This window comes from Diuraphis noxia, unplaced genomic scaffold, assembly GCF_037042655.1.
Source record: "Diuraphis noxia isolate RWA-SAM2 unplaced genomic scaffold, SU_Dnox_SAM2 contig0001, whole genome shotgun sequence".
In the NCBI taxonomy this organism is placed as follows: Eukaryota; Metazoa; Arthropoda; class Insecta; order Hemiptera; family Aphididae; genus Diuraphis; species Diuraphis noxia.
In genome coordinates, this window is record NW_028301711.1 from 91269723 (window position 1) to 91294701 (window position 24979).

Sequence of the window (24979 nt, forward strand, 5' to 3'; positions counted from 1 at the left end):
ACGGCTAAAGGTGATTATGCGATATATGCTATCTTTAACGAACAGAACAAAGTTCACTTAATTGGTCATACAGTCACAATTCCTGAACGTCGTTAAAATATCATTACGCACCAAATAATAACTTTAACTATATTATATAACATATATCAACCACAGATAAAGGATACTCTCGCTTTGATAAAATTAAATTGGTCTATTTGGAAGGCCGCCCGTGTTACCTGCTAATTAGACGGGTCATATCGTGTATGCCACCGAATTAATTTGTCCGTAATTAATCTTAATACTAATTGATCTCTGTACTAATCGATTAATAATCATACACTATTGTATTGTAAGTGACCCGCTTCTGGTCTTTTACGATTATACCCCTTGTGTTAATATACCTATAATGCCGCCGTCTGTGGGTGACATCGAGCGTGCTGAACGATCTTTAAAGCGTAGCATTGTTAAAAGAGATTGCACTGTTGAACAGTTTAGAACACTCATGAAATTAAGTGAGAACATTGAATCTGATTCCGATCAAAAGACGCTTTTTCGGGTCCGATTTGGTGACCTCGACAGCCTGTTAGCCAATTTCCATACCGATCAGGACGATATTCTTGACCAATTAATTATCCTATCGCGCGAGGAAGAATTTGTCAAGTCACATGCGTCTATTGAAGCAATTATATTGGACAATTTTTATAAGGTGCGAGCTGTTGCAGCTAACCATCACTTAGATGCTGATCGAAGTGTTCAAAATGTCTCGTCACGGAGCACACGTAGCAATATTCAATTACCGAAAATTCTATTGCCACAATTTAATGGTGATCTCCAGCAATGGTGTTCTTACCGTGACACGTTCACGTCTTTAGTTCATGAAAACGATGAATTGTCTGACATAGAAAGATTTCATTATCTGTTATCATCTTTATCGGGTCAGGCATTACCTATTGTACGTTCGATACCCTTCACGGAGGTCAATTATATGGTTGCATGGGAGGCATTGCATACTCGTTTTGACAACAAACGATTATTAGTAAATTATCATCTGGACGCTATGTTTGCCTTTTGTCCGCTCACCAGTGAATCAGTATCAGGTTTAAAACGGTTTTTAGACACTTTCCAACAGAACATTTCCGCTATAAAGGCACTAGGCGTTAACGATTTGGCTGGTTTCTTACTATTTTACATAGCATCTCGGTGTCTAGATGCGCAGTCAAAACGTTTGTTTGAAGCGGAGCAACATACTAATGAGACTCCGACTATTGATATTTTATTAAAGTTTGTCAACAATCGATGCAAAATATTACAAAATTCTACATCGACATGTTTACCTAAACAAACGGAATCGAATAAAAAATTACACCATAAATCTTCATTGTTCACGTCCAACATTCCTGACCAAGGACAACAAAAATCTTGTACCATGTGTAAAGATTCTCATTTCTTATTTCAATGCTCTAAATTTAGTTCTCTACCAGTCCAACAGCGATTCAAAGCAGCACAGTCGCGTCGTCTTTGCATGAACTGTTTGAGTGCTCATCACAAAACATCCACATGTCAATCAAAACACACGTGCCGCCATTGTGCTCAAAAGCATCATACACTACTTCATCTCGATAAGTCAGTTGTAAAACCCAAATCAATTGAATCGAGTCAGGATAGTACAGTGTCCCAGTGTGTTGACAACACTTCGCCAGGGAATTCATCGAATGACGATGTCACCTTTTCAGGTACAACTTATACCTCCAGTACCGTTGTTCTTGGCACAGCAATCGTTCATATACGCAATAGCTTGGGTATGTGGTCACCTATTCGTGTACTAATCGATTCGGGGTCACAAATATCGGTCATTACGAACGCATGTGTCACCAGATTAGGCTTACCACGTCGACAATGTAAACATACAATCGTGGGATTGTCACATACACCCGTACGCGAAACAAAGGGTATAACTGCCTGTACAATAAAACCAGAGCTTTCAAATGCTCCCCTCATCTCGTGCGAACCCGTAATAATGTCAAAAATTACCGGGGCTATGCCCACCGTAAAATTAAACTCGTCTATTCGATTAATTTATAACGATATCCGTTTCGCTGATCCACAGTTTGATGTACCGGGTCCCATCGACTTTTTATTAGGTGCTGATATACACAGTATGATCTTAAAGGACGGTGGTGGAGTTATTCATACGGACGGCATACCATCAGTGTACGAAACACTGATAGGATGGATTTTATCGGGTACGTCCGTGAACAACAATACATCACAACTTACATCCCTTATGTTAACGACTGAACCGTCAATTGACCAATTGATGCAAAGTTTTTGGAGTATTGAAGAACCGTCTCCCCCTTCTGTACCGTTTACCGACGACGATATTTGCGAAGAAATATTCTCGCGTACGACGACACGTGAGGAAAATGGTCAGTATGTCGTTTCTTTTCCATTTCGGGTAAACCCCGCGGAATTGGGAGATTCGTATCACACGGCGCTTTCGCGCTTTTATAATTTGGAACGAAAACTTCAACGTGATGCTAATTTATACGACGAATATCGGAAGTTTATGGTTGAATATGAAGAGTTGGGGCATATGAAACCCGCAACAAGTAAAGGTACGTACTTCATACCACATCATGCTGTGGTAAAGTATACGGGTGACCAATTAAAGTTAAGAGTGGTTTTCGATGCGTCCGCGCACTCTACGTCACAATTGTCACTCAATGCCTTACTATACACCGGACCCAAATTACAGACGGATATTGCTGAACTATTACTTCACAGTCGTCTCTACCCGTATATGTTCACAGCCGATATATGTAAAATGTATCGGCAGATTTTGATTTCACAGCGCGATCGTCAATATCAACATATATTATGGCGTGATTCACCATCGAAGTCGCTATGTGAATATGAATTGTGTACCGTGACATACGGTGTGTCAGTATCGCCATACCAGGCTATTCGCGTGTTACATCAACTTGAGGTAGACAATGGACAACAATATCCCGCCGCAAAAAATATATTGTCTACAAAAACCTATGTTGATGATGTCATCACTGGCGCCGAGTCTATTTCAGAATTAGTTCTCGTTCAATCACAACTTCAAAAATTATTAGCTCACGGTGGATTTGTGTTAAAAAAGTGGGCAAGTAACTGTGCGGAAGTTTTAAGGTCCATTCCAGTTGAGGATAGAACAATAACATTGTCATTTGATCCCAAAGAGGAATCATCAATAAAAATATTAGGTCTACATTGGGAACCCACGTCGGATGTATTTAGCTACCATACTACTGCATCAACAAATATGTACACTAAACGGTCAATATTGTCAACCATAGCAAAACTGTACGACCCGGTCGGTGCGCTCGCACCCATAACATTCTGGGCCAAGTGTTTTATGCAACAGTTATGGCAGCTTGGAGTACAATGGGACGACCCATTACCGTGTGACATCGTCGATAGTTGGCGAATATTCTCAGACGAACTTCCGTTAGTAGAAAAAATAAAAATACCACGCTATCTTCCGATAAGTGACCTTTCTTCCGTCCAATTACTCGGGTTCTCAGATGCGTCAGAAAAGGGGTACGCGGCTGTAATTTATTTACGCATTGTCCACAATGATAATCGTATCTCTGTTCATTTTCTGACGGCCAAATCAAAGGTTGCCCCCGTGAAAACGGGTAAATGTGACAGTGCGATAAGTATTCCACGACTGGAGTTATGCGGCGCACTTTTACTAGCTCAAACGATGCATCGCGTCAGTCCCATATTTATGCAATTACCAAATATAACAAAACACGCATGGACAGATTCTACCGTGGTCCTTTCGTGGTTGACTACTACGCCAACCACATTCAAAGTTTTTGTATCTAATCGACTGGCAAAAATCGCTGATTTATTACCAAGCTGCCATTGGCACTATATTTCATCGGGGCAAAATCCAGCGGATTGCGTTTCACGTGGTCTTCTTCCGTTACAAGCAGTTTCGATGTCGTTATATTAGAACGGTCCAATATTTCTGCAATCATGTGAAAACACGTGGCCAATCGATACCTACCTAAAGTTGTCACCGTCATCATTGCCAGAAGTAAAAAATATAGATGCCGAAATATCGGTGTTAACAACCCTATCTACACTCACAGACGACTGGGTTTCCCGATTTTCATCATTAGTCCGGTTACAAAGAACAATCTCTTATGTCCGACGTTTCATAGGGCTGCGTTTAAAGAGGTTGCCAACGCGTACAGGGACAATAACAAATACTGAACTTCATGAAGCGTTAACGTGCGCTATTCGCTCAACACAAACTATTTACTTTAAGGGTTTAGTTAAACTTATGCAGTCGAAAAACAAACCTATTGTGCCTAGATCTATTGCACAATTGGTACCCTTCGTCGATACTGAGGGAGTCATTCGAGTTAGTGGTAGATTACGGAATGCCGAAATTAACGTTCATCAACAATACCCTGTATTATTGCCGAAGAAATGTGCGTTAACTAATATTTTAATTCGGCACTTCCATCTCATGTATCTTCACGCGGGTCCGCAATTAGTGTCGTCACTGATTGCTCAAACGTATTGGATTTTGTCCAGCCGATCCGCTATACGCCATATCATATTCAAATGCGTCGTGTGTGCTCGACATCGAGCCACCGCGCCACAACCAATTATGGCCGCGTTACCGTCGTTCCGTGTTCGCCCGTGCCGTCCGTTCAGCAACGTCGGTGTCGACTTCGCTGGTCCATTCCAAGTAAAAGAATCTCGTCGTAAAAATGCTAAATCGATAAAATGTTATCTTGCGGTATTTGTATGTACTGTTATTAAATCCGTACATCTAGAAATTGTATCAGATCTATCTACAAATGCTTTTATGGCTTCTTTCAATCGATTCATTTCTCGTCGGGGTATTCCATCAAATATTTATTCGGACTGCGGGACCAACTTTCAAGGCGCCAACCGAGAACTACACGAAATGTTAACGACCACAGCCAGTCGGCAAACTACACTGTTGCCGTGTAAATGGCACTTCAACCCTCCCGCAGCTCCTCACTTTGGTGGTATTTGGGAGGCTGCAGTCAAATCCGCTAAAAATACCACTTAAAGCGAGTTATTGGTGTCCAAACGTTTACATTCGAAGAAATGTCTACCCTATCCACGCAAATCGAGGCCATTCTTAATTCAAGACCTCTGACCGTTTTATCGTCCGACCCAAATGATTTACGCTCACTGACACCGGGCCATTTTTTAATAGGACAACCGTTAGTAGCGTTACCATCCCGCGATTTTACATCAATACCGATAAATCGATTAACTCGCTGGGAATTGATCAGGCAATGCACCCAATCCTTTTGGAATCGGTGGTCGTCGGAATATTTATCTTCACTACAGCGACGTACAAAATGGACGCGACAACAACCAAATGTTATAGTTGGGGACATTGTAATAATAAATTTGCCTCATAAGGCACCAACGTATTGGCCTTTGGGACGTGTAAAAGAAGTTCACCCCGGTACCGATGGCATAGTCCGAGTGGCCACGATCCAAACAGCGGATGGATTAGTCAAGCGCCCAGTAGTCAAATTAGCCGTATTACCCGTCTCTGACGATCCTTCCTGTTAATCTTTATTATTTAAAAACAAAAAAAAAAATATATTAAATCGAAATAATACTTGCTCGCTAGGTACCAATAACTATCATACCATGTGTTGCTTAACGAGTGGCGTATAATAATAGTCAATCAATTGTAATATTTTATATAAATTATGTAATCTATGTTTATTTACGCATGAATAATTCCATGTTATATATTTGTTACTTTACTAAATTTGATACCTGTCTGCACCAACACTATTTATGACTGGGACCGCCAACTCTACGATCAAATACCAGCCATCTTCACTACCGTCGTCAGCGCACACTGGAAGACACACCACGTCTTCCAAGGGGGAGTTATGTTGCATAAATATACAACATACTGAGTCGACCCAGTCATGTACATATATACATTATCTGTTTGGTGGGGTCGTTATCCGCCTAGCCCAAAGGTCAACGCCGCGTTGTACGGCGATCAAGTATACTATATTAATATACAAAAAACCAGTGTGTATACGGCGTCCGAACTTGTGACTGGCGTATGCTATTAAGCCGTGGTCGCCGCTTGACGATAAGTTCATTTTGTATATTCCGCCTTCTTGTGTGGTTTTCATTTTTTTTACGCATTGTTACGTCAATTAGTGCGCGCGGTTTCGCCGTCCTGAACCCGACCATTAAGTTCGTGCGGTTTCGCCGTCTTAAACATAACCTACCATAATCAACGACTCAAGTCGCCAGGTCCCGGTCACCGTCCATTCCCAGCAACTCAAGTCTCCAGGTCCCGGTCATATCGTGTTTTGCATTGTCACGCTGTCGTGAGTTATTTGTCCATTTATTTGTATTATTATTTAAATTTTGTTGTAAAATATTAAGCTCATGATAGTGACATATTGGTTAATTATTTTTACCTGCCTAATCCTCTGATTCATTACGGAACCCGCACAGCGTGTCCAATCTCCCGATTATTGTTAAAGGGATTGGTACGTGTTACACTATGGTTTTTGTCATTGAAGTCTATTTGATTATTTGATTATATATTTTTAAACATAATTTACTTTTTTACAATTTATTTATTATTATTATAATATTTTAAACACATTACTGGGACTTGCTAATTGATAGAGTAAAAACTAATCATATTAAAAAATATTATTTAATATTTATACTTATAATTTATATATACATAAACGTTGGTATAGTGCCTCAACTAGGTTTTGTGGTGCCATAGTGTGTAATAATAATAATATAAACTATAATAATATAATAAACTATAATTTGGAGGCACCCCTGAAAATAGATTTGTCAATTTTTCATAACTAATAACTTACTAAAACTAGATTTAAATGTACTCTTTTTAGAGACAGAATGTTTTTTTTTAATATGCCTAATATACAATTTTCTAAACAACTAATTATTTACTTTATTGGTTTAATTTTAGATTACAAACCAAAATAGGATAAACACATCATATTATATTACAATAGAGTTTCATAAATTATTTTATATACCTATTTAGCTATTTAAAGAAACTTCAAACTAGATATATGTTTAATAATTTATAGAAAATTTAAGCATTACAATAAACAGTAAACTTCTTGGGAGGACTTTTAATAATCTTTCGTTTGGTCTTAAGTTTTATTGCTACTAAGCTGCTATAAAACAGACTATCTACTATCTAGCAATAATAAAAATTTAAAATATTTTAACTTTTAAGTATAATAAATAATAATACACTTTTATGTCTTAACCATCAATTTTGTTACTATTTTCAAAGTATAATAAGTATCAATTTTAAACAATAAAAATTTTTTAGATTTATAGCTACTTATTTTATGTGCAATATTTAGACTGAAAGCTTAAAAGAATATTAAAATATTATAATATGTTCTATAAAAGTTTAAACCATTTAAATTAAATATTTTTAAAACACAAAATATTAAAATGATTTTATAGACTACTATGTGCAGTAGCAAATTTTTAGTTATAAAGGTATCAAGGACTTTTATAAAAGATTGACTTAATTATAACTAATTATTAATAAATACCAAAAAACAATTGTGCTATAAAGTTATATGTGACATGTGTTCTATTAAGTTTATGTTTATTATTTAAAAATATTTTGGTGTTTGGAATCAGGTTTTCAACATCTCAATCTCTTCTATTGATGTAGGTTTTCCAAAATGTTGTCCTCCCCCAGTCAATAAATTGAAAAAAATTAATCAACTTTTTAATTACTTACTTTTGATGCATTTATTTGTATCCAATGTGCACTAGCCAAGTGAGTTTTTAAATTTGTTATACTAGTTTTATATGAATACTTACGTTTGCAAATATCACATTTTGCAAACGTAGTATTTTCAATTACCGTGAAGTGAGACCACACATTACTTAATTTTTTGTTCATTTTTTTTGACTAGGAACTTTTAAATAAATAAATAATTACTTCAGCCTATAGCCCTAGAGTTACGACTAACAGCACAATTAGTAATTACAGTATACACGAGTTCCTGTGATTTCTTTGTATGTGTGCGAGGGGTATAATATGTCTATTTTTATTTATATTGAATATTTAAATTATCATTTTTATTGTTATATTTACGCTATTTACAGTATCTCGAGTCTATAATTAAACTAATATCAGTAATATCTGTTTTGATCTTCGAATATTTACTAGTTAGATTTATTTATACATAATTTATACTATGGAATATTGGAATGATGAACGCTCAACGCATACAAATAAAACTGCTATAGCAGTTAAAACGTTTATTTACTTAAAATATTGACTGCTATTTGCTGATACTTTTTCTACCCGGGTGCTTTAGCAGTAATTTCCTTCACCATGTTAAAAAATAGCAATAGCAGCTATTTTTCATTGCTATTTTTCAATAGCAATAGCAATAGCAGTTGTTAAAAATATTATTAGCAGTTTACCACCACTAACCGCTGCCCAGTGTACGACCGCGACGAAAATGTATATGGAATAGAGGGGGTAATACGGTCTCGTGCGCTGCTGCGTGAAACATAATAACTAAAAACGGTCAAACACAATATCTTTTTGCTTCAAAAATACTTGATTTTTTTGCTAATATATTCGTTACTATTCAACCAATTTTTTCGAAAATGACAAAGGTATAATCTACAAATCATGCCCGATCTATATTGATACCACAAACAGACCAACCCGTTCATTCATAAGGTTCTGTAGCCAGTGCCGTAAAAACCGGGTGTGTTGACAGGGGCGCATCAAGGGGGGGGGGGGGGGGGGCAAAAGGAGCAGATGCTCCAGGCGGCAGGGGCGTCCAAATATTTAAGGGCGGCAAAAAAAAGTCGATAATGTTGTTTGTAATATAATAAAAAAAAAATATTTAGTAGAATAAATATTAATTATTTTAGTTTAAGAATTTACGATGTCAATTGTCGGAATATTTATATAATATCGTAATGGAATCTAATATTAGGTACTTATTAATTGGGAGAGAACGCTGTTTTTAGACCTTGTTTTCGTAATACCTAGAATTTGACGTATTAATCGTACTATTTTTATTTTAATCACTATTCACTATATATATATATATATATATATAGACATGTTATAACCGCCGGGACACGGAGCTACCCGCATTCGATATTGTCATGTACCATTGTACCTACTACTGCAATACTGCAAATCTGTAGCTTGTTGTTCGATTATAATATTCAATATTGTTAAAACTTTTATCGTTATAATAATAATATCATAGTCTTGATAGACGAGTAGAGTAGTGAGTAGTTGACGATCTCGACAGACGACAGTGTAGTCAGTGTAGTGAATAGTGATGACGTACTGTTACCAGTGATGTAGTCCTAAAAATTTTTATGGGTACACGCCTGAAACATTGTAAAATAAAACGTGGGGGGCTACGCCCCCCACACCCCCCTAATTAGTACTCGTTCATGTTTTCTACTAGTGATTATAACATATTTGGTAAACAAAACCACAATTTTCATTTATAAATAGCATATTAAGCCATCGATCAACATAAAATTATGGTAGACAAAATACTCAGGGTAGATAGCATATTGAACAAGTATCCACTATTAACTTACCATAATAATACTAATGTGAAAAAGTACTAGGGACAAAACGTTTATATAGAATTGTAATGAATACTTGGAACAATAACTGATAACTGGACAAAACAACAATATTGTAAACGTTACCAAATGGTTTAAAAATAGATTTGTGTACAAAAGACCCTGTACAACACGATTTAAGATAGTACTAGTGTACTACCATAGCCGTGGTACAAGTAAACCATGGACTTTTATGATCTTTTCTTAGTCCGTGAAATAAACAAATTACGCTTATCTTTTTTTACTTATTAAATATCAAAATTTAATAAATATATATATTATTTGATGGGTAACGTTAATTCATCTTATTTATGTTCCGTGTACCCGCGTACTACGATTTTCGTTAAAGGTACACGCATTATTATAAAATTAGGAGGTGGGTACACGCCGTGTACCCCCGTGTACCCTCCACTACACCACTGACTGTTACGTTTATTAATCACATGTTATACTAATAAACCGTACGATCAAAATATTTTTAAAATGCCTAATAACTTAAAACGTAAAAGGTTAAGCGGTTCCCAATATAGACGAATATCTAAAGAAAAAAAAGAACGTGAAGAACAATTGATCAAAAAAACGGAGAAATTAGAAAACTATTTTAAGTTAAAGGTAAGTGTATATTTTATAACTATTGTTTCAATTGCATTTTTACAAAGTAACTGATTATTTAATTATATAAATATAATACTGCCAATTGGTCTCAATTGGAACGCTTTTTAAAGTTTTTTAATAATTTCTAAAATTAAATTAGTATATATAGGTATTATTGTATATTTTCAAAAGAAGATTTAACAATAAACGGTTTATTCCAAAAACTATCCAACTCCCCTTTGGCATTAACTTTTCCAAATGTTTTAATTGTCTTAAGAATATATGCATGTATGCCATGTTCTAATGCAAGTGGTGAGCGATCATTTTCTGTCCTTAAAAGAATTAAAAATTACCTACGATCAACACTTTCACAATACAAAACTTCTTCCTTGACGCTATTATGTATTGAAAATGATATTCTTAGAAATATAGAATGGTCTGATATTATTCAAACATTTTTATCTGTAAAAATTCGCAAGAAAAACTTTAAATAAAGCAAACAATAATAATAATAATAATTTAAAGACATGATGTATTTATTTGTGTATTTTAATTTCCTATCATATTTTGTATCTATACTATATATTTATACAAGAAATCACAAAAGTTTTGAACTTTGTAAATTTTTAGGATAAGTAATGTTATTGTTATATAATATTTAAAATTTTAAACATAGTATACCTATTTCCTTGGTCGTTTATCATTACAATAATTCATAGCTAGGTATAGAATATACCAGATACCAAGAGACATGAGTTTGAAATTAATAATGATATGTAGACATGTAGTATATGTAATAATGTATTAATATGTATAAATTGTATCTGGTTCATGTGTTTAAATATATAGTATAAGACAATAGGGAGAGTAGATGACTAATTATTAGGTAAGCATAAAGTTTTTTGTAAGTATTAATGTTTGTTCGAGCGTAGCGAGAAAATTTTTTTTTGGTTATTTACTTGTAAAAAAAGGCGTATACTGAATTAGGGGCGTCATATTTATGTTTGCTCCCCCATACATTGTCCCTTAATACGGCCCTGTGTGTTGAGTGTGTGCAACACACGGGCCCAGGGCCAAAGAAAATTTTTAGGGGCCCACTCAGATCTCTCAGACTATCATTAATTTTTATTTAAGAAAAAAATTCTATCGATAATCAACAAAAAAATTATAGACGATAATATAGTATATTATACATTATTCATATAAATCATACACCAATACTCGATGACGTCTACGTATTTTCTTTATCTATGTCTACGTACTACCACAGATTATATGAAAACAGATTGTGCACTAAGACGTAAACAAAAAAATGCCCTGATATAAATCTCCGCCAGAACCATTTGATGGATTAAAAATATTTGAAACATATCGTATACTGGTGGCTCACCTGATAGTGATATCCAGCAAAACAAACCTTTTAAAAATACGGATGCTCAAATATCACATTTAAATTTAAAATACATGGAAAACTTTTTTAAAAAATTACAGGTATTTAACAAAAAAACAAATGTTGAAGTGACAAACAAAATGAAATTGATCAGAGGTTGGTTAATTTCAATCTCAGGCAGAGATGTAAAATTTCATGTTTTCACAGACCTGTTGAAACTTTTCAGAAACTTTTCATGTTTTCATGAAACTTTTCAAAAAAATTGAAACTTTTGACTTAACACTTTTATACACCTTTAATTTTTTTTAAAATTATTTAAGTCTATAACCAACTTAAATATTAACTGTTCTTAGCATAGATTAAGATATTATTATTTAACAGTCTCAACAATATTAAATAGGTACTTATATAAAACTATAAAATATGAAAAACCTTTGTAAACATTACAATGTAGCCAATGTAGGTATGTAAGTATGTAACTAACTAACAAGTCAGTAAATCATAGAAAACAAATTCAATATTTAAATATTACAAGGGAGTAAACTATAAAATCTTATTATTATTTATTACTAAATGTACTAGATAATAGATTTATCATAGTTGTAGAAGTATAACTAGCAAATTTAATAACAATTTATAGACAATTATTGTGATAACACATAACAATATTAACAGCGAATACCAGTGCTACCATAATACCTATTACAATTTACAATTACAATCATAGATATTAAAACTATTGTTCTATTACCTATCTATTGGTGTATGCAGGTATACTGTATACGTACGATTATGAAATTAAATTTTTGATATTGAAAAGTTTTAATACTTTTCATTTCAATAGCCTTGAAACTTTTCAAATTTCATGAAAAGTTTCACTTGAAAATTTCAGAAACTTTTCAGTCTCACATCTCTAATCTCAGGTTTATTTACATTGTAGGATTCATTAAAATTTACAAATACTGATGAAAATAATTATGTTTTATATACAAATCGAATCAACCAAGACTGTTTGGAAAATTTATTTGGCACGTTTCGCACCCAACATAATGGCAATAACATAAATCCAACTCCAATACAATTTATCTGGTCATTTAAGCAAAATTTTTTTTCTAATTATTTTAGTCACTCAGATAATGCTAATTGTATAGCAGACTTAGATGAAATTTTATCAAAAATGAATACAGACCCTATTAATGATGAAAACCTTAAACTAATTTTTCGAGATAAAAATCCATTTAAATTTAAAAAAAATACATTAACAATAAACACTCCGGATTATAGGAATTTATCAATGCCTGAAAAAAATGCTTTCATTTATGTCTGTGGGTTTTTAATAAAGAAATGCATTGAAAATCATACTTGCGATGTTTATATTGAATATGCAAAATCACAAAAAAAAATGGACTCTTTCTTACTTTGTTATTTCAAAGCTTATGAAAATACAGAAAAATCAATGTTTGGAAATTTAATGATGCCACAATATGCATTTTACGAAGATATTTTTATTCATAGATTTCCACATGTATCTATTGATAAGGAAGTAGGTATAAGGTTAATGCTAAGTATGACTAATATTGTATTTAATCATCCATGTCCCCTATTTAATAAAGAATATATAATTAATTATTTTATAAGATTTAGGATTCATGCTGCTATTAAATTTTTAAATAGGAATTTAATATCAGAAAAAATAAAATAAAATAGAAAGTTATGTATATTAAATCATTTATGAATAAATTATTAGTACTTACCTTATTATTTTAGTTATTAAGAAAGCCATTTATATATTATTATATTATTATATATATATTATATTTGTATATTTCCATGTTTATAATTTATTATATGTATTTACTTTTAATTGTTTATAATAAAATCTGTAAGTTATGTGTAAAGTGTAAAATTTAGTTATATTCAATATTGTAATTTGTATCATTTTTAATTGTTAATAAATTGTTTGATATTGTGAAAAATTTAAAAGAATATGATTTTTGTAGACAATAATTTACCATTATATTTTACTACTTTTGTGGCTACACTGATTTGGGCGGAGACCAATCAGAGTATCTTATTCATTTTTTACATTGCAATATAGGAAGTGCACAATCTGTTTTCATATAACCTGTGGTACTACCTACTACGTCGCGTTTCGGTCGGCGCGGCGCGCGCGGCGTGAACAAAACTAAAAATAGATGTATTGATAATTTTCCAATTGTACGATAACGATAAACGAATTATAAAATATTATTTTTATAGACACATAGTCACATACACAACACCATAGAGAATAGAGATAGACCATATTATTATACCATATAAGATCTATGCACAACACAAATATCATTATCAAGTTAATCAATTTTTATTATTTTACCATCTTGTCAATATTGTCAATTGTAATGAACATTCTATATTTCTATGAAACACATTGACATACCTAGTTCATTATTTTATTACGAATATAACGTATCAGTTCTATAGTACTATCGTCTATCGTCTATCGTGTATTTTTTGTTTAACATTGATCTTTACTCATTTCACATTTGTGTATTAAAATTATTACCTTATTAAATACGTATATAATATTATAAATAAATATGCCACGAAAAATTCTAAGTGGTGCTGCCAAAAGGAAAAGAAAACAAGAAAAGGAAAGTTATATTTTAAATACGAATAAAAAAATCAACAGTTTCTTCGGATGCAGTCAGCTTAATAACGATATTGAACCTTTAGCATCTACTTCATGTAAGTACCTCATTTATTAAGTTATTTATTAATTTAATTTCTAAGTTTTAATTGAATGTATCGATGTCAATTTTTGTTTATTTACATACTATTCATTAAACATGTGACAAGATGTTTTGAGTAAATTTGTAGCATATACCCAAGCTATTTTTCTATAATATATCTGTTTACTTCAGCCTTAATTTGAATAAATAATTACCAAATAATTGTTTATGCATTTGTATAAAACAAGTTATTAAGAAAATTATGAAAAATATAAATACTTAAAAACAAATACTATCAAACCATTCAAACCTAAATGTAAAATTACTTTAAACAATAAAACAGTGTTTTTAATAGATAATTCAAATAATTTATTAATCAAAAAGGCATTACATTTTTTTTAGCTGAAACCATATTAATGAACTCTAGAGGTATTGTTGAAATTGAAGTTGAAAATGTAATAAATAATGATAATTTTGATGGTAAAGATGAAGAAGTTGAAGAAGAACAAATTTTGAACTGTATTGAAACTGTGGCATCTACTTCAAGTAAATACCTCATTTATTAAGTTTATCTTTATTTATTATTAAGCATATTTATCATCAACTTATCAAGAAAACTCACTTCAAAAAATGACTGTTCAAAATTTAGGAGAAATCATTATCAAAGATGACTTAACTTCCATATTTCCAGATGTTTTTACTGGTATAATCATTTTTATGACTATACCAGTAACATCTGCTTCAGCAGAAAGGTCATTCTCAAAGTTAAAACTTATAAAAAACTATTTGCGCAACTCTATAGGTCAAGACCGGTTATCTAACATCGCTATTCTGAACATCGAAAGACTTCAAGCAGAAAATATTAATGTAGACAAAATCATTGAAGACTTTGCAAATTTAAAATCAAGAAAAAAGAATTTTCTTCGATAGCTTATAATTTAGTTTTGAAAATTATATACTTGTAACATTTTTAATTAATATTATTATTTTATTCAATTACATTTATGATCAAATTTCAGAATATTTTTTATGACTTACCTACCTAAGAGTTATAATTATATTATTTATTTACCCACATTTATATGTAAAATTATTTAATTTTTATGTTGTTTCTAAACTACAAGTTATACTTATTGTTAAAAAAAATGTCTTATTAGCAAAATAAATATGGAGATTTTCAAATAAGTAATTTTTTTAGGAAAAAGGGGCCCAACAGAGTTTTCACACACGGGCCCAATCAAATCTAGTTACGGCACTGTCTGTAGCCCTGGCTAAAGAAAACGGGCAAATTTACACACATTCAATGGGCAAACTCTGGCTCGTGTAATATACTACGGTAGTGACCGCTTCGCTTTTTTTTTACTTAGCTTCGCGCCACTACCGTCGCGCTGGATATTATAGTTATATTACAATGATATTAGGTACATTAGATGGGGTCAGCAGATTTTTCTTTGGTTCCCTAAATTTAGCTCCAGAAATAAATATTCTTATAGGAGTTTCAATGTCAACAGCATCACACAATTTAAATTTTTTCATTTGTTTTATAGCATCTGAAAATAATGATATTTAAGTAGATAAAATGAACAACCATATAAATATTAATTAATATATATTGTAATTATTGTATCATATTATTTATTCTTTATATATTTATTTTATATATAGTAATGTTGTATTACTATATAATTATCATAATATCACAATGTAATAAAATTAATAAAATACACAATATAATATAGCAATATCAATATGGAAACAAATTTTGATAAATACTCAATTATTTGGCCTGGTGGCTGACGGCTGGCACATTATAGTAGCACCATGGCCAGATTTATGGGAGGGCCGAGTTGGCTGCAGCCCAGGGGTCCCCACAATTTTATGATACTTTAATAAGTAAAACAATGCACTCCACCTAAGGACCACCACATACCTAAATCCGTTAGAGTAAGCACAGTGAATTAATACTGCAAGGAAGTATATAGAATTATATATACTTCAAAGGTGAACACAATAAAAACAATTTACATTTACAATTTTTTAAACCTAGAATTTTCATCGGATTTATTAGAAATATTTAATTATATACTTTATGCAAAATGCAAATTTAACTAAATAAATAATATTTTACATAATTAGTTTTTGTTTAAAATCTCATTAGGTATATAAGGACGACCACTCACTACTGCTAAAATATATATTATGGTTATTTATTTTGCTGTTGTTTATTAAATACATTTTGATAAAAACACAGTTCCTCTACACTATACTAATTTAATTTTTTAGTATTGACAAAATATAAAATTAATTTTAAAAGTAATAATAATAATATTAGCTAATATATTTTTATAACATTCTTTATTAATATTTATAAAAGTTTAACTAGAGAAAGTATTCTTTAAAGTTTGAAATTCTATTTATTCTAATATAACAAATTCTCACCAAATATAACTGTACAAGTAGCCAATGTATAGAATACTTTCTTTTTCTTCAAACCTTTGTAGCTATACTTCTCGAGTAGTACATCTTTAAACAATTGTCTCATTATAATACGTACAGTACTGGGCAATGTGTTACGTGAAAATCGTTTAAGCTCTGCAATCTGGACAGCATTTTAAATTTATTCTTTAGTTTTAATTTATATAGATATTAATATTTGTATAAAGATAGTATATTCAAAGTTTAATTTTTACCAGTTTTAATCTAAATTCTTTATTAGTTGTAAGTTTTCTTTCAAATTCATCTAGCTCATCTTCAGTTTCTAATGGAAGATGTGACAGTTCAGTTTGGAATATAGTTTCAGTATTTTTTTCTAAAGATGAATTTTCAAATCGACTTGGTTCCAATAATTTATCATACATTTTATCCACCTTCTCTTAGACACCGTTCATTTACTATACATATTTACAATTTACATATTACAGCAAATAATGTTGTAACGGGCTTTTAAATTCGAAGAATTCTATAAATAAAATATTATTACATTACTACATTGTGCCCGAAACCGTCTCCGATAATATTCGTCATTTTATCGTCGTTTGTAAGTCGTAAGTATCATATATTAATATGGTAAACTGTACACAAAATAATATTATGCAATAAATTATATATGTAATATGTTAAAGGATTGGTGGTGGTTAATTTTTTCAATCAAAATATTCCAATGATTACGTGCGTATCATACGCACAATTAATTTTATATATTTAATTAAATATGTTCTATTTTATACGATTATAATTTTCATTCATCTGCGTACAGTAATTTATAATATACTCTATTTATAATATACTTATATTATAGAGTGTACAAAGTTGCTTTAACTTTATCATGTACTCAAGTATGCTGTGAGAGAGCTTTCTCAAAGTTAAAAAATATTAAAAACCGTTTGAGAGCATCAATGAGTCATGAATTACTGGAGTCACTAAAGCTAATAAGTATTGAATCTGACTTGTTACCTGATACCAATGTTATCATAGATAACATTGGAAAAAGTACAACGGGACTAAGCAAATTATTAATTTTTTAAAATTTGAAGTTTAATTAAAGTTTGTATTTTAAATAGATTGTTTTTATTTGTATAATTTTTTAAAACATTTAAGTGTGAAAGAAGTTAAATTGATGTAACTATTTACTAAAAACATGTATCATTTAAAATATATATTATATACATATTATAAGCTATTTAGGTATAGGCTAAATCCCGGGCCCCAATATTGCTGATTATAATATAACCTCCCGAGCTCCTTGATACCCAGTCCGCTCCTGCGAATCTCTATATATACCTATTATAATAAATTTATAGGTAGGTAACTCGTTATATAAATAATCAATTTAAATGATATTATGATGTTTTTTTCCTAATATTATTTTATAATTTCGTTTATGATATCTTATTAATAACATGTTCAAAATATTGTTAAAACAATATATTCCTTATAATATAATAATAATATACTCGAAATGTTATTATATCATTTCATTTTTCAAGTTAAATTATTAACATATTTAAAATATCATTTAAACAATTCATGTTGTGATATCAAATTTAGAATATTATTTTATGATTTTGATTATAATGTTAAACTTTTAATATTTTCGTAATATTATTTAACAAAATCATTGATTGATATTATATAAATATTTATATCATAATATTATTTTTTTAACGAACATATGACATTAATAAAATATCAACATTACGAAAATGCTATCTGGGTGAGGATAATTTCACAGGAGAATTTGATGAAGACAAGTTTAAAGACACTTTAGAATGTATGATATCAATGAAAGGTACATATTTATATTATATTATTTTATTACAATAACGTAATCAATATTTTGATATAGAAGTTAGATTATAAATTAAAATATTAAGGCTTATGTTGTTTATATACTGTCATGGGCGCCCATTGGGGAGGGCAAGACAGGGCACTTGCCCCCTTGGGAAAAAAATATTATGAAATTGTAGCTCAATAAATATTACCATAATATTACCTTATTGCCGAGGCAAATTATTTGTTGAAATCACTTTTATTTTAATGCAATTATTATTAATACACTTTATATATATATACAAATAAGAATATAACATGCATGTATACATTTATATTTGAAAAATAACATTAAATCTTTATTATCTTACAGTTGAAAATTTTTTTATTTTGTCTCCCCTAAAATGTTACCTTTGGGCGCCCATGTATATTGTAAAATGTATATATATTATATATATTATATTATATTATATATACATATATATACACATATATATATATATATATATATATGGAATAAGTTAATAATGGTTTTAAGTTTTAAAATGAAGTTGTTAGTAAATTCCAGGGGATATTTTTAAATTGTCTCTCTTTCATATAATAATAAAAATTAAAAAAATCAGAATTACTTAAATATTTTTTGAGAGATACCTAATATTATAATTAGGGCCCAGAATTGTATATTTGTGCATATTTGGAACATTTTTAATTATGTATATTTTACTATTTTTCTGAAATTTAATGCATGTTTATGAAAAATAGTACATATTAAGTTATTAATATTAATACTTAACATTATGTCCTATAATCCTATGTAAAACCTGCAATTAATGTGAAAAGAAAAAAACATTGCTAAAGATCGATAATATGCATTTTTATTTGAAAATTTATTCAAGTCTTTAGTAATAAGTGTAACTCTCCAGGTAACTTAATTGTATTATACAAATATACTAAATTTGTTTTAATTGATTTGTATTCATGAGTTTTCATTTAGATGAATGAATGTTCAAAATGCAATATACAATTGAATACATCAAACAAAATAAAATAAAATAATATCAACTAGGCATTTAAATATTTAATAAATTTTTTTTGTTCCATATTAATTATTTAATGAATACATTTTTAAACTAAATACATTTGATTAAAATTTAAGTGCATATATGCATACATATGACGTACATTTTTAGTGTATATAATTCCTCTTATAATAATTTATAACATAATAGATACTCTTAATTCAAATAAATTAATCCTAATTTTCAAAACACACAATATTCCAAAATTGTAGTGACATAAAAGTTATTTAATAATTTGATGATGTAAGTACACCATAATAACTAACCTTTTCAATGTTTAGATTTAATTCAAGACAATGTATCAGAGAACATTAAAAACGTACAAGATTTACAGAAGACATTGTATGCCAAAAGACATCCTCGTGCAGATAGTATTTTTAAAGTTGGAGATAAAGTTTTGTTAAAAAATCTTAGACGGGATGACCGAAAAGGAGGATGGGCTCTAATGCCATGCATTGGTCCCTATTCAATACACAAAATTATTAACAACAATTAATGTGTATTGAAAAATGGAGATAAAATATTAAAAACTAAACATTTAATAAAAAACATTAAACAATATTATGAAAGAAATTTGTCAGAAACAATTATACCTATGGATGTTGAGTATGTACAGACATCAAGCATGCAAAACGAAACAAGATATTTCAACCCTGTTGGAAAACACTGGCAACAGGCCAAGTGTAGAGCACTGAAGCTTGATCTAAAAAAAAGTTTGGATGAAACTGATTTTGAAATAAAAATGTTGAACCATCCATGTGAAACAAAAAATATTATCGGCGATGGAAATTGTCTTTTTCGAGCTTTTTCCTTTATAGTAACTGGTACTGAAGAACAACATCTCATCATTAGAAAAAACATAGCCTCTGTAATATAAACTATTAATGATTAATAATGATTTAACTATTAATAATAACAAATCTTATATATTTTAGATTGTATATACAAATCAAAAAATATTAAAATATGTAGGCGGAGAAAAACAGCTACAATCTTACTTAAACGAAAACAAAATAGAAAATGAAGGTATGTAAACATTACTTAATCAAAATAAGTAGATACAAGTGGTATATAACCATTAATACAACTTTTTTCTGATTGTAATAGGAGTTTGGGGTACTGATACTGAAATATTTGCGGCTGCTATTTATTTTAAAACTTACATACTTTGCAGCTTTTTTGTAAAAATATTAATCTTAAGGATGAACCAAAACGGGGATAAAAGTGTTTATACCTAATCAACAAAAATAATACTCACTAGGAAGTTGTCACAAATGTAATTTAAGATGTTGATTAAGTTACCAACAAATTAGTACCTAATTAGTAATTACCTATATATATGACTGTTTTTAATTTTTTACTTTTGTATAGGACTAGTCGGCTTTTTGTGCAGAGTATTTTTAGAATATATATTTTATATTGTTATACCTAGACACCTAGTTAAAATTTCAAGTTTTATTTATTTTATTTTGACAGTTTTTTGTTTTAAATTTGTTTTAAAAGTTTTTAATTTTTTTTGTTTTTTTTTTTTTAATGGACTAGTCTGCTTTTTGCGCAGAGTCTTTTTAGAATATATATTTTATATTGTTATACCTAGACACCTAGTTAAAACTGTAAGTTTTATTTATTTTATTTTGACAGTTTTTTGTTTTAAGTTTGTTTTAAAAGTTTTTAATTTTTGTTTTTTTTTTTTTTTTGTTAATGGACTAGTCTGCTTCTTCTGCAGAGCCTGTGTATATATTGTTATTGTTAAAATATTATTTATTTATTTATTAATATAGGTACTTATTATTAACTATATAACTACTAAACAATACACTTTTGACTATATTGATGTTAATGTTATACCTAATAATATTGTTTTGGTATTTAAAATCTTAATGACAATAATAATTATAAAACTATGATTGATTAATTGTTAAATTAATATAGCTGATGTGTAAAAATAAAAAGTAATTTTTATGGATTTTGGCATTAAACCATCATTATATTACATAAATATAACACAATTTCAATGCTAATAACCTATTGACAGAACTAGAGTGAAAAAAGCTCAAAGATATGTATGTGCTTATGAGAATGATAATAAGAATAAAATATAGATAGATATTAGCATATAATATAACTGTATAAAAATTAAAATTTTTTTTTGGTTAACAGTCAACTATACTAATTACTGAAGAAGTACCTATTATTTTGTGAAATCAGTTAGTCGATTAGGTTAAAATTTAAAATGTAAGAGAAAGTAGACAATCATTTTTGGACTTAAATCAAACGCTCTTATTCATATTCTTTAGACTTTCTATTAAGTACCCACAATGTTTGAAAGCTAACTTATAATAATCAGTTGTCAAAGTGATTTAAAATAAGTGGAGAGATGCCTAAATTTTCATAACATTCTTATTTATTATGGTTTAGTTAGTTTACACACAGCAGGCGATTAGAGGTAGAGATGAGTTGTACTCTTACACCTGTTTTATAATACAATTTTGTATATTATATAAATATTCATTTTTGGTTTTTCAGTTTGGTGACTTAATTGTTGATATGCTTAAATTTTTATGTACTTATAATTATATTTTTTATTTAGAACGTAAAACACATTTGCATGTATATATAATTTATCTCCGCGCAGTTCATCAATAATTTCTTACAGTACCTATGCATTGTATACAGAAGGTGTAAGGTGTAAACAAAAAAGTAACTAAACTTTTTTATATATGACTATTGAGTATAGGTAGTCTATAGCCTATAATAACATATTTATAACTTTCAAATTAGGTAATGATTAATGAGTAATGACATTATTATGTTGCAAAACGTAGTAGTAATCAAAACAATATAATAAAACATATAAGTGTAATCACTTAGAAACAAAATATATAAAAATTAAAAACATGCTTATATTGCATTTTTATATTGATATTTGTTAACAAAATAAATATTAAACAATATAATTATATAAAATAATTGAAAGTAAAAATACTTAATTAATATAAAAAAATAACACTGTATTATTTATGCAAGACAAATTGAAAAATCATCGTAATAAAATAAAATTTTTATGCAAAACTCCAATGTAAATTGGATATAATTATTTGTATATAATTGTAGTAGGGATGCATTATTTTGGACAAAATAATTGGAAGGATGTAAAATGTGAATTATAGAAAGTGGAGGGATACCATCCCACCGTACCATTACCGCCCTCCATTTCGAACACTGATAATAATTATCACCAAAAAAATCATTTAATTTCTGTATTCCATATTCTAAAATAGGTAATCATTTTACATTTTTATTAACAAATAAAAATGTTCTAAACTAGTTATGCAAATACATACCTACTTCTACACTTCTACTGTATAATGAGTTGATATACAGAGTCATATTTTCTATTATCGTTTATGCATCGATTATGCAAAACGGTCTTTAGCACCCCCTGTTTTTTATATCTAACTTTTATTATTTTAATGAAATACCATGAACGTTATGTTTTTAAATAATATTATTATGGAAAATTTCCTGAAAAATGTTTTAATTATTTGGTCGTAAAGTTTAGCACTCCCTGTTTTGGAGGTCTAGTTGCGCTTATGAACACTAGACCAAGATATTAATTAATTATATACTACTATAAAAGTAAAAGGAGAACCATGTTATAAATGTACCAATAATATAAATTGTAGCATTGTATGCATTCAATTTTATCGTAATATTATAAGGAAAAAAAGCAAAATTATTTTCATAATAAATTGTCATGTTCTAAATTACAATTGGTCTACTATGAAAAACCTACGATAGGGTTAGTATTTAGGATAGTTCGAATAGTTGGCTAGTTCGATAGTTCGGTAGGTATAACTATAATTCATATGTTTTTAGAACGCATTCATTCATTTTTTTTTTTTATTTACTAGGCGTGTAACACAAAAAGTAATGAAATTTATTCATCATTGTTATTAATGTAAAAAAACAATTCAATAATAAAAAAAATTTTTTTTTTTTTGCAGTATTTTTAAACTTTGTAAACTGTTTTTATATTAATATTAATTGTTTTGATACCTTATATATATTCTGTCTCACATTTACTTATTGTGCCTAAGGTATAGATTGTAAATTTCTTTAAAAAAAAAAAAAAAAATTTTAAACTTAATACAGTGCTAGGAATATTGTACGGTGGGGGGGGGGGGGTGGTAAAAGTATCCTAGGCAAATCATACCCCCCTCACGGTATAATTTGCCTAGGATATTCTTACCGGGGGGTAAGATTATCTTAGCCTAACCTACCCTCCTGAGGGAGTATGATTAACCTAGGATAATTTTAACGGGGGGTATAAATAACCTAGGTACATCTTACCGGGGGTAAAATTACCCTAGGAAAATCATACCCCCCCACCCCGGTAAAATTATCCGGGGGTAAGATTTGACTGCGACACCAGGATACGAGAACAATATTGGCCAATGAAAGGAAGAAACATCGCAAGAAAAACCGTACACAAATGCCAACCTATTTGTGGAGACTTACCAAAGGATAGAGTAGAACCAGGAAGACCATTTGAAGTTGGCGGCGTGGATTACGCGGGACCGATCTTAGTAAAATCGAATTTACGACGAAACGCACAGCCGACAAAAGGTTACATTTGTGTATTTATTTGTTTCGCCACCAAAGCAGCTCATCTTGAGTTGGTTGGAGACTTAAGTACTAACTCATTTTTAGCAGCATTAAGAAGATTTTGGTCGAGACGTGGACTAAGTAAATCAATTTATTCAGACAACGGCACGAATTTTGTAGGTGCAAATGGACAATTACTGCGTGATTTGTTTCTGTCTGATCAACATAACCAGCAGCAGGTGCGTGCCTAGAAATTTTCTTGGGGGGGGGGGGGGGTACAAAATTTTTAATAACGTATTTTAGTGTATTTATTTTACTAGATATTAATTCGCTATATCGTGTCATCATATTATTCAATAGTAATAATATTAAAAACAAATAATAATAATAATTTATAATACATTAAAATAAATTTTGAACAATTTGTCGTCACTCGTCATATATATTATAATATAAGAAAAAAATCATAGAATGAATCCTTGTCTTCGAGGTATTAAAGCGAACCTTCTTACCACTTCATTAGGATCAACGTTAATTTCTTTTTGAATTGAAAGAAGAGCTAACCCAGTTAACCGATCTTCGCCAGTTGTGTTGCGCAAATATGTTTTGATACG

The 24979-nt window shown here is 30.0% G+C and overlaps 3 protein-coding genes across 3 annotated transcripts; 2 read left to right on the forward strand and 1 right to left on the reverse strand.

Annotated features, from left to right (window-relative positions):
* The first annotated feature begins 388 nt into the window (after window positions 1–388).
* Window positions 389–3988, forward strand: LOC149062413 (uncharacterized). The gene has a single exon (XM_089215318.1). It carries the CDS (start codon window positions 389–391, stop codon window positions 3986–3988), a length of 3600 nt encoding a protein of 1199 aa, XP_089071444.1.
* A 333-nt stretch (window positions 3989–4321) lies between these two features.
* LOC149062414 (uncharacterized) lies at window positions 4322–5086 on the forward strand. The gene has a single exon (XM_089215319.1). It carries the CDS (start codon window positions 4322–4324, stop codon window positions 5084–5086), a length of 765 nt encoding a protein of 254 aa, XP_089071445.1.
* A 10724-nt stretch (window positions 5087–15810) lies between these two features.
* Window positions 15811–17267, reverse strand: LOC149062415 (uncharacterized). The gene is made up of 3 exons (XM_089215320.1): window positions 17100–17267; window positions 16849–17008; window positions 15811–15959 (listed from the first exon to the last, which is right to left on the reverse strand). The coding sequence occupies exons 1-3, from the start codon at window positions 17265–17267 to the stop codon at window positions 15811–15813; spliced, it is 477 nt and encodes a 158-aa protein (XP_089071446.1).
* Window positions 17268–24979: the final 7712 nt, after the last annotated feature.

Coding starts and splice junctions, on each gene's coding strand:
- LOC149062413 (XM_089215318.1), top strand. CDS start 389: ATGCCGCCGTCTGTGGGTGACATCGAGCGTGCTGAACGATCTTTAAAG.
- LOC149062414 (XM_089215319.1), top strand. CDS start 4,322: ATGCAGTCGAAAAACAAACCTATTGTGCCTAGATCTATTGCACAATTG.
- LOC149062415 (XM_089215320.1), bottom strand. CDS start 17,267: ATGTATGATAAATTATTGGAACCAAGTCGATTTGAAAATTCATCTTTA. Junction 17,009..17,099: donor AAGAATTTAGATTAAAACTG/GTAAAAATTAAA, acceptor AATGCTGTCCAG/ATTGCAGAGCTTAAACGATT. Junction 15,960..16,848: donor TACTTGTACAGTTATATTTG/GTGAGAATTTGT, acceptor CATTATTTTCAG/ATGCTATAAAACAAATGAAA.